This window comes from Peromyscus californicus, unplaced genomic scaffold, assembly GCF_007827085.1.
Source record: "Peromyscus californicus insignis strain IS unplaced genomic scaffold, ASM782708v3 Scaffold_6__1_contigs__length_162567912, whole genome shotgun sequence".
Lineage (NCBI taxonomy): Eukaryota > Metazoa > Chordata > Mammalia > Rodentia > Cricetidae > Peromyscus > Peromyscus californicus.
The window spans coordinates 102972908-102984240 of record NW_026294584.1 but is presented as its reverse complement, the minus strand read 5'-3'; the positions used below and the strand labels follow the sequence as shown (position 1 = coordinate 102984240).

The window sequence follows — 11333 nt, the reverse complement described above, 5'->3', positions numbered from 1 at the left end:
TCCCATGACTGCAGCCGAGAAAAAATAAATAAACAAAAATAACAAATGGGATCCAAGACCCCCATCTCGGGCATCCCTGAGGGTAGATAATCTGTGGACCGGCATAAATTAACAGCACAAGTTACCCCAACCTTCGTCAAGGGAGGGGCAAGGGCTGAGGGGGGGGGCGTATGTACTGGAGAACCTCCTGGGAGTCCAGACAGCATTCAATGCTCCGTCAAGAGAGAACAAGTTGTGGTATGCAGCCCAAGGACACCCTGGGGGTCCAACACGAGAAATATATCTCAGGCTACAGTCATGGGAAATGGCGAGGGATTGGAAAGGGAAAACTCACCAATCTGGACAGCCAGAGTGTTGTGAGTAGCAGTCCCGGCGGCTGGGCAAATGAAAAAAAGCGGGCAGTTGTAGATCTAATAAACCTCAGTACAGGGTCCCAGATGCAAAGCACTGGGAGAGCCTGTTTTGTCACGGCACCAATGTTGGTTTTAAATGTGGTGCTTTTGCTCTATGAGGAAAGGTCATGAGGCACAACAAAACCCAGGATCAGAGCTTTATTGGGGAGGGGGACAGAAGAGAGTGACCAGGCCTGTGAAAGACATGCGTAGGGAGAAAGAGTGGGGAAGGAGAGAGAGCAGAAGAGAGGAGAGGAGTCTGTGACCAGCTTTTTAAGGATCCCCCTGCACATGTGCATGTGGGCTTATGGAGCATGCCACGCATGCGCAGATTGTGTGACCAGGCTGCACACATTTACATAATCACGCAGCACACTAATGACCCCTTACTTAGTTACTGAACTGCTCATGTGCAGTCATGCAGCTGGAGGAGTGGCCAGAATCCTAACAACTACCATGGCGCATTCTGTTCCAGCTCATTATAACACCCACTCTTACTGAGGGAGCTGTGGATTCTCCTGACACCCATGAGAACAAAGAGAGAATAGAGATTGGTCTGACTTACAGAACTTTGTACAGAGGGGGATGTGGTGGCACATGCCTTTAATGCCAGCATTCAAAATGCAGAAGCAGGTTGGTCTATCTCTGTGGGTTTGAATCCAGCTTGGTCTACAAATATACTTTGTGTTTTTAGACTCAGGTATCAGAAATAGGGCACTTAAGCTAAGAAACAAAACAAACAAACAAACAAAAACCACTCTTGACATTTTCTCAATATTAGGCCCTGTTTTAATACTGCCAAATTTTCTATAAATAAACACATATATCATAATATGTCCCAGAAACTTTGTTGCCAAGGTTATCAGTGGTCTATTCATACAATAACTATCTGTAGAAATCCTCCCACAAGTTTACAAAGAGTGCAAAATCAAGACATGTCCATGGAACAATTTGCACAGTTAAGAAGAAGAAATAAGGCATGGACAGCATGGCAGTGATTACTGCTTGACAGAGTTCCAGCATTTCCACATTGTGAATCACACTTCTCCAGCACCTTTTACCTTCATTTTCATGATTCTCACTATGTTATAGGACTTCGCTTATGCCTTTTCCTTTGGAAAATTTTGTGCAGACTTTGAGGGATGAAAATGTATGAAATGATAGCCTCCTTAACAAAATAATTCTTTGGACAAAATACCCACCACCATTGAACCATATAGGGTGTTGACTCTGCACACAGGTATACCATGGAGTCCTCCTGATTACACCATGAACAGGAAAGTTAGAGATTTACTAACTGGACACACCTGACCCCAAGGATGAAGCATACAATCCAGATCCAGAGCCTGAGGCCATTAAGGGCAAGAGTTCAGTTAATAAATGTAGAGGAATCAGAATGATACTGTATAGAAGGAAAAGAGTATGACACCAGGAGTATGACACCATTTGGGGAGCATTTGAGGGGAACAGGCCCATATAGTAAGACAAAGACACAAAGGGACACTATTAGGGAACTGCTCAGTGCTTACACTGCATCCTGCCCCTTGAGGAAGGAAAATTACTCTTAAATTGTAGTGGAGTGTCTGGTCCCCAGGGAAGTCCTTTTCCCAAGGTCAGGCATTTGGATAAGGGCTTCCATTTCCCTCAGGGCCTTGAGGGAAGTTCCTGCTTGCTAAAGGGACTCATTCTCCTTATCTCTGGTAGGATGAATTTGTGGCCCTTACAATGTTGTAAGAGGACTCCTGATGGAATTACTAAACCTTAGAGAACAATGGGCATTTAGATACTTGTTGAACTTACCAATTTTGTCCCAGGAAAAATGCTGTACTGAAGTTAATGGCCACTTTCATCCCTGAATCATTGAGTCTCATTTCATTCTTACCTGTAGCTAAACTATTGAGTATAAAAAGGTGTAGCCTTTTTTCAATAAATGTGAGGGCAGCCATCCCAATTCACTCCCCCCACCCCCCCACCCGCCTCCACACCTCTTCTTTGAGACCTGAACCTTGACAGTGTGGGTCTCCAACAATTTTCCTGACCCCAGAACACCATTATGGGGGTGGGGACAGCTGGCAGATTAGAAGAAAGTGTACAGTATTCTGTCCCCTGACCAGTCTCCCCATCAATCCCCCATACTCTAATTCTGTGCTACATTTCTTGGCCAGTCCTGTTATTCAGTCCCAGGACCATCTTTCCTTGCTTCTGCACTCTCACCCTACCTAATAGAGGACCCTCCTACAGAGTTCCCCACAAGAGCCAGGTATCAATGGCTCTGCTGCTGCCCTGGGAAACTCTTACCACGGTCAAAGGGCACTAGTGCCAGGGAGAGGAGTGAGGAGGCGGGGCTGCACTTGGGAGGTGGGAAGGCCCGTGAGCTTCAGAAGAGGGATGCTTCTGTGGATTCCTTCTGCAGGATGAGGCTGAGGGCTGCAGGATCTACTCCTCAGCTGCTTCTTAGCTCACTCCTCGAGTGCCCAAAGCAGTTGGACCCTATTACCATTTTGGAGGTGTGCATTGCTATGGGTGTGGGTGTGTGTGGTTGCGTGTGGGTGCATGTGTGCACAACATGCAGGTGTGGAGGTCAGAGGACAAACTTGGGTGTTGGTTTTCAGGCACCGTCTACATTCTGAGACAAGGTCTCTAGGTGGCCTGAAATTTTGCCACATGAGCAAGGCTTAGTGTGGTGCCTGGCTTTTCCGTGGACCTCAGAGATCCAAACCGACGTCTCCAGGCTCCTGAGGTTGAGCACTCTACTGACTGAACCTTCTCCCCAGCTTCCTATTGCCTTCTGAGTCTCCCCAAAGTCCTGCCTTTCTTGTCATCTTCTGCCCTGGGTCTCCTACAGATCCCGGGACTGGCAGTCTGGGCTCTCCTCAGATTGGCCTTTGGGCACCTTTCTTACACCTCTGAAAAGGTCACCTGAACTGAGTCATGCCCCTCAGCAGTTCCTCTCAATGCTCTGAGAGCCTCCTGCACATGCACTCTGGCCACCTTCTGCCTGGGTCCTCTCCATCTGTCTAGACAATAGCAGAGCTCCTACATTGTCTGGTTTAGAACCATCTTTGCTATCAGAGCCTCAGTTTACCTCATGGGCTGTGCCAGGCAAGAGGGATGGGTACAGCTCCACCTTGGTTTTTGTAGCTAGAAGAGCAGCTTCCTGTGTCTGTTTCCTCCTCTATGGCATGGCAGTGGCTAGAGAAGACCCTCTTGGGGCTAATGTGGGAATTGGAGCCACTGCATAGAACCCAGCCTGGAGGATATGCATGTGATTCCCCACTTGGGAGCTGAAGGCAGAAGGATCAGGAGTTCAAAGTCATCCTCCATGACAGCAAGTTAAAGGCCAGTCTAGACTTCATGAGACCCTCTCTCTAAAAGACAAGTTACTGTATAGTATGAGTTTAGAACCAAGTTTTCCACATAGATCCCACTGTCCACATGTGCAGAGATCACTGTGTTTTCCACACAGATCCCACCATCCATGTGTGCAGTGCTCACTGTGTTTCCGACATAGATCCCACCATTCACATGTGCAATGCTCACTGTGTTTCCGACATAGATCCCACCATCCACATGTGCAGTGCTCACTGTATTTTCCACATAGATCCCACCATCCACGTGTGCAGTGCTCACTGTGTTTTCCACATAGATCCCACTGTCCACATGTGCAGAGCTCACTGTGGTGAAGATGGACTTTCTCCCTACTCACTCCGAGGAGAGTTCTCTCTAGTCTGGCCCTCAGCAGATAGGGAGACAATGCTTCAGAGCTTTAGAATGTGCACAAAGTTTAGTCCAGACTTCTCTGGACATGTCCTCTCCTGTGGCTCCCATCCCTGTCTGAGCAACAGCTCCTCTGTGGCTAAAGCACACACAGGGTTCTGCACTGGCATTGTCTTGTGCCTTGTGGCTCTGAAGGCCCACGTGGAGAACAAGAAGGGTCTGTCCTGAGGGTCCTTGTGAGGAAATGATCTCTGGCTGTTCCCTAGGGAGGAACTATGGTCAGCGTCTGTGTGTCTGTTCTCCTTCTCTGTTTCTGCTGGAGACACACTTTTGACCACTGTGAAGCCTGTGGTGGTGTGGCCAAGACAGTCACCTCAGCTTGCATGTGGTGAAGATGCAGGAAGGGAGCCAGGGAGAGCAGAAGGCTGACTCTTTACTGCATTCCTTCCAACTCCCCGAGTGAATAAGCAGCTTCCCCAATTTTATCTCATTTTTTAAAATCTCTTCCCCACTGCCCAGGTATGGGTTGACATGCCTGTGACTCCAGTATTCTGGAATCCGAGGCAGGAGGATGACTGTGTTCAGAAATTCAGACCTACTCCAGGTAGTGCAGGATGAAATCTCAAATACAAGATAAAAATAAAAAAGAATTAAAATAGCTCGGAAAAACTAATGGAAGTGGTAAGTCAGAACGAGAAAGAAGCTGCAGCAAGTGTCCAGTGTGAGGCCTGGACAAGGGGGCCTTCTTGGGGCTCGGGGGATCTTTGCTATTGTGCTGGGAACTTTGTCTGCAGCCTGGTAGTTTGGGCTGGGGATGGAAGCCAGGATTTCACCAGTGCTGGGCAAGCATTTTGTCTGGGCTCCCTTTTGGCAGTTTCGTTTTCAATGTTTCACCGTGTATTTTGTACCTGTGTGTATACCTTAGCATGCATCCGGGAACTTACACCCATGAAATCAGAACTTTGGGCACAGGAACCCCAGTATGTGTATGAGAAAGAAAACAAACCTCGACAGTGCTGTGACCCAGTGTTCACAATCAGCACCTGGCGGTATTAGAGGGCACTCTCTGGGGAGGCAGACTGCTCAGGTCCACAGCACTTTGGGCAGCACAGGCAGGCAGGCAGGGAGGCATTTCTTCTCTTACTCTGCACCCTCAGGAATATCAACAAAGTCAGTCTCTTGACCATGGACCTCCACTCATCTCCACCGGGGCCTGGCACACAGGAGTTGTGAGGTGGGCCAGGTGAAAGGCTCTTCAGCTATGGTCCTCCATGTAGCGACTAGTCCTGCCCCTTCATCCTGGAGGAGGTGGAGAAAAGGTAGGACTGTTGATCAGAACCCTTTGAAGGACGCACTGGCCCCTTCATCTTCCTACCCTTCCTCTCACCCTGCCCTAGAGTCCAGTGCCCCAGGTGTTGAGGGTATAAGATCTCTTGATGGTAGAGTTCTATGTGAGCTCTCTGCCCCTCATGTCCTTGCCTGGTCCTCATGCAACCCAGGTGAGGCAGGTGAAGGTCCTTCACCACTTTACCACTATCACACCTGGTCCCAGATGCCCCGTCCTGCCTCCACACAGGTGTTAGGCCTATGGGTCAGTAATTTCTGCAGGACCCACCCAGGGCCGACCCTTCACGGGCCGCTCCTCCCTGAGCCTCGTGTTCCCCAGTGAACCTGGCATAAGCACATAGACCATGGCCCTCCATGTGCTCTGTTACCCCTGCTCTTCCACACTCGTACCCAGAGCTCAAGCTATAAGGCCTTTTTTCTTTCATTATTTATTTTTGCCCGTGTGTGAATACGTGTGGGTGCATGTGCCACGACACATGACTGGAAAGCAGAGGATTCTTGGGAGTCGATTCTCTCCTTCCACCAAGTGGGCTTCAGGGAGAGGATTTGGAGACATCTTTCCAGGCTCAGGTGTAAAAGGCCCTTCGCTTGATTGCAGATTTCCATGCCCTAGCTCCATCCTTTCCCGCCCTCATTCTTGTGGAAGACCCTTTCACCATGGCCTCTCAAGGGACTCTTCACCTGGTCCCTGCAGGCCCACCCTGGTCCCGCTTTGTATAGCTCAAGGAGGCGCGACAGGTGTAAAGCCTTTGGACCCTAACCTGAGCGTGCGGCCCCTCCCTCCTCCTCCTCCTCCTCCTCCTCCTCCTCCTCCTCCTCCTCCTCCTCCTCCTCCTCCTCCTCCTCCTCCTCCTCCTCCTCCTCCTCCTCCTCCTCCTCCTCCTCCTCCTCCTCCTCCTCCTCCTCCTCCTCCTCCTCCTCCTCCTCCTCCTCCTCCTCCTCCTCCTCCTCCTCCTCCTCCTCCTCCTCCTCCTCCTCCTGCTCTCCCAGGGCCTCTACAAGCCCCTCCCACCCAAGGCTCCGCCCCCCGCCGCGACCCGCCCCCCACAGCCAGGTGTCAAGTGTGCGGGGGGTAAGGCCTTTGCCCATGGGCCTCTGCGGCCCGCCCCACCCTCACCTCGTGCCCTCCGCGTGCCCCGCCCTCCGCGGCTTGGCGCACCTGAGGCGCAGCAGGTGCAAGGCCCTGGCCAGGCCGTGGCCTTGACGTGCCACCATGGACACAGCCCTGGCGGCCCCAGAGCCCTTCCTGGCCACCCCGCAGGCTGAGATGCTGGAGGAGCTGCTGCAGGCCCAGCTGGGGCCCCTGCCCCGGCTCGCCGCCATCTGTAGGCTCAAGCGGCTGCCCTCAGGCGGCTACTCCTCCACGGACGACCTGCATCTGGTGCTGGAGCGCAGGCGCGTGGCCAACGCCAAAGAGCGCGAGCGGGTGCGGGTCCAGGGCCACCTCCCTCCCACCCCTTGCGTTCCCTCGCGGCCCTCCTGGGTGACTTCGTCTTCGCGAGGCTCGGCCCGGGTCCCCAGTGGCCTGCCTACACTGCACCTGCATGCAGCTGCGCGTTCGGGGCCCTGGCAGCGCCTGCCTCACCTGCTGACCCTCCTGGATGGTTCGGGGACAGAGGGAGCAGAGGGAGCCCCTTGCCAATTTCAGACCCTGCACCGGGACAGGTGCCTTAGAAACAGTGTATCGGAGCCTTGGCCTCACATCTGTAGGTGCAGCGTGGGTGCTAAAGGGCTCCTCTGAGTCCTTTTCCCTGCCTGGTGCATCCCGACCTCAAATAAAGGGTGGCTGGGGCCTCTCGTGGAAGTTAATGTTACTTATTAATTGTTTAAACATCATCTGCTTGTATCTTGTGTGAGCGTTTTCTCTGCATACGTGTATGTGCATCGTGTGTGTACTTGGGAGTCAGAAAGGAGGGAGTTGGCTTTCCTGGAACTAGAAATACAGACAGTTGCCATGTTTGGCTGTTGGGAATTTAACCCAGGTCGTCTGCAAGAACAAGTACTCTTAGCTGCTGAGTCATCTGTCCAGCCTAAGTTACTGTTTTATAAAATTTTATTATGTGCATGTGCATCTGAGTGCAGGGGCTGGGAGAGGGCCCTGGAGCTCAACTGTAATAAGCAGTTGTGTTTGGCTCCGGAAACCGAACTCTCTGGTCTTCTGCAAGAGCAACACATGCTCTTAATCTCTGAGCTGTCTTTCCAGCCCTCATGGAAGCTACTTAAAGGCTTTGTGTGTGTGTTTGTTTGTTTGTTGTTGTTATGGGGTAGTAACGTGACGTGTGGAGGTCAGAGGACAATTTCATGGAGTGGGTTCTCTCCTTCAATCTTTATATGGGATTTGGGGTTCAAATTCAGGCTGCCAGCTCTTGTGGCAAGTGCTTTTACCCCCGGAGCCATCTCTCTGGCCCCCTCACCCCGCAAGAAGTCAAACAAGCCTAGTATCTATCTCCCCATCGCTGAATTTGTGGTGGGCTGTGTTTAGAGCGGCACCTGCTGGTAGATTTTAGTATCTCAGGCAAAATTTGGTCCCAAAGGAGTCAAGGGAAGGCTTGGGGCTCCTTTGGCTCTGGGTAATCTTTGGGTTTGGCTGTAGCAAAGGTGACCCTGGAGCAGGAACTGAAGAGAGGAAGGACTGAAGTGCCCCTTTAGGCCTACTACTTAAGTATTCCTGAACTTCTCAGCCAAGCCCTTCAGAAATGAAGGTCTGGAAATGCAGTGGGAAAGGACCATGTGAGGCAGAAGACTTCACAGGAGTTGGGGGACGGCTGAGAACCGAGAAGGATGCTTTTCAGGAGACGCTAGAAAGCTAACCCTGCTGGGATTTCAAGACCACTCTACTTTTTAATTTTCATTTAGAGAGCACAGTGGGGTCACACTCACATCTCCTCTTCTGTGCTTTGGGAAATGTCTGTGCAAGGCAATATATCAGTGTGTCACTGTAGCTTTTTGCTTTTTAGATAAAAAATCTCAACCGTGGCTTTGCCAAGCTGAAGGCGCTGGTGCCATTTCTGCCGCAGAGCAGGAAGCCCAGCAAAGTTGACATCCTGAAAGGTGCGTCGGAATACATACGGGTGCTCGGCTGTGTTCTGGAAGGAGCAAAGGCCTCAGAGGTATAAGAGGTTAAAAATTCTAAAGCTGGGTGTGGGGGAGTCTTACACCCGGGAGACTGAGGCAGGAGGACTGTTATGAGTTCAAAGCCTTTCTATACTACAGAGGGAGACCTTGCCACAATGAAAGTTAGTAGTTTAGAAGGGTAGTGGCCGCCATGTTTGAGCCATTTCTACATGCCAGGTGCCATGCTAGGCAGTTTACAGAAAACAGTCAACATTTGTTTTATCTGAACCCCACTTGGAGGCAATCAAAATATAGATCATGGCCATTTAGGCAAGTGTCAGGACTGGCTTTGAACCCAGGCACGCTCATCTACCTGTAGCCTCCCTGGCACAGTCTAGCACACCTGCCTGCTAGACTCTGATAGCTGGAGTATCAGGAGAGGCTTCCATCAAAGCTCTTTGTGGCGGCTGTTTGCTGCCAGATTAGCCACTAGACGGGATCTGCTGACCATGCTCTATAATCCACGAGGCACCAGAGTGTCACTAATATCAGAAGGGTCAGTCAGCTCAGAAGCACCCTGTAGGCAGGAGGTGGTTCGGGCTGGTCCGTGGTCTGTTTCATGGACGGGCCTGAAAGAGTACCTGTCACCAGGGAAGGGAAGGGAAGTCTAAGACAAAGGGCTTCACAACGAGGCCTGAAATGGTGCTAGTAGCAAGAGCCAAGTCACCAGTGAGGAAGAGGACCGAGGAGCACATCTCGGAAAATGAGGGTAGAGGGTGTTGAAGATACAGAGACTGGGGAGGCAAAGGTGGGGAGAAGCCAGACCCAGCACCTGGAAGGGGGAGAGGAAGTAGGCTGCAAGCCAGCTTGTGGGGGTGGGTGGGGGCGTGGGGGTGGCGGCGGGCAGTGTAAGTAAGTATTGGGGCTCAAGCCAACTTCAAGTCCACCTCTCCCGGTAGTGTGAGGATAGAAAGGAGGGTCATAGGAATAAAGAAAGTAAATGATCAGGTGGAAGCCTTCTCCAAGAGCAGAAGAGGAGAGGCTTATAGATGGAGAAACATTCGAGAAACTTAAATGTAGTAGAACTAGAAGGTTTTTGTGGGTCTTTTTTTGGGGGGTCCACAAATCCTACTCAGGTGTCCGCTGGGAAGGAAGATCCTTGGATACCACAGGAGTGGGTTATTCTGTTGGTCGCAATGGACAGAAGCACAGTGATAGTGTTTGTGCACTGTGCTGGTTTTTTTGTCAGTGACACCAGCAGGAATCATCTGAGAGGAGGGCTCTCACCTAAGAAATGTTTCCATGAGACCAGACTGTAGGCAGGTCTGGGGGAGCATGTTCTTGGTTGATGGTTGGTGTGGTACAGCTCAGCCCACTGTGGGCAGTGCCCGCCCCCAGGCAAGTGTTCCCAGGCTGGGCAACAATCCCCCATGGCTCCTGCTTCAGTTCCTGATCCGACTTCCCTCAGTGATGGAGTGTGGCCTGAGATTTATAGACACTCTTCCTCCCCAAGTTGCCTTTGATTGCGGCGTTTTATCGAATAGCAATAGGAACCTTAAGACAGGGCACACACCGGCAGCGGCGGCTATCTTAATTTTTGCTGGTGGGTTTTGCTTCATGGGTTTGGTTTGGTTTTTTGAGACAGGCTAGCCTCAAACTTGTGATTGTCCTGCCTTGGCCTCTGGCATGCTGGGAGAGCAGGCACAGGCCACCATGACCAATTCCCCCTTGTGTGTTAACATGACTGAAGTTATGGGCTCGGTCCATTCACGGTGCTAAACGCACTTTGCTATTGCACAGCGTTGAGGTGAGAGATCAGGGCAGCCTGATGGGCCTCTTCTCTCTTTATCCGTGAAATGAAACCTTCAGATTTAGGAGTTTAGAATGTGTTGGTTTAAATCTTAAAATGTCTGACTGGCATGTTATACTGTTTGACAATCACTATGGTCTCTAGAAACAAGGCTCCGAGGAACCCACAAAAACCTTCTAGTTCTACTACATTTAAGTTTCTCGAATGTTTCTCCATCTATAATGTATGTATATATACAGTACCCACAGAGACCAGAAGAGGAACAGACCCACAGTAGCAGACCCTCTGACCCTCATGTGTCCTCGGCTAGAGGGCTCTTGGGAAACGCTACCCAGCCTACCAGCTGTGCAAGTGACTTGAAGAAAGAAGAAGAGGGGCCTTGGGCATACGGTGGCCACAGTGAGCCATTATACACCTGTCATCAGAGCACGGCACCTGTGACTAGGAGTTACTTCATTCATCAAGAGTCTGATGAAAGATTTCTCCTAAAATAGTCATGTATAATTTGAAAAGCTCCAAAAGATTTACTGAGATGGTTATTTTCCATGTAAAACGTGATTAAAATGAGATGATCTAGGAAAGGAGTTTGCTTGTCTGGAGATGATTGTGTTCCCAAATTAATCAGTAGGCACATGGGGAGAAGGTCTTCCTCCAGAGCCACACAGCCCACATGGAAGGTTTGTTCCTTCTTTTGTTAAAGGTATGTGTGCATGCATGCGTGTGTGTGTGTGTGTGTGTGTGTGTGTGTGTGTGTGTGTGTGTGTGTATATGTATGTATGTATGTATGTATGTATGTATGTATGTATGTATATATACAGTACCCACAGAGACCAGAAGAGGATGCCAGATATCCTTGAGCTAGGATTACTGGTGGTGGTTAGCTGCCCAAAGTGAGTGCTGAAATCTGAACTTGGGTCCTCTGGAAGAGCAGCAAATAGTTTTAACTGCTGAGCCACCTCTCCAACCCCTGTGGCTTATTTCTTTCAGGCCCTTATTTAACACAACAAAAGGAT

At 50.5% G+C, this 11333-nt stretch overlaps 1 protein-coding gene across 1 annotated transcript; it reads left to right on the top strand.

Moving 5' to 3' along the window:
* Positions 1-6669: 6669 nt before the first annotated feature.
* Figla (folliculogenesis specific bHLH transcription factor) lies at positions 6670-10814 on the top strand. The gene is given in 4 exon segments (XM_052721549.1): positions 6670-6882; positions 8414-8566; positions 9220-9232; positions 10579-10814. Coding segments are annotated over 4 exon segments (615 nt in total).
* The last annotated feature ends 519 nt before the right edge of the window (positions 10815-11333 follow it).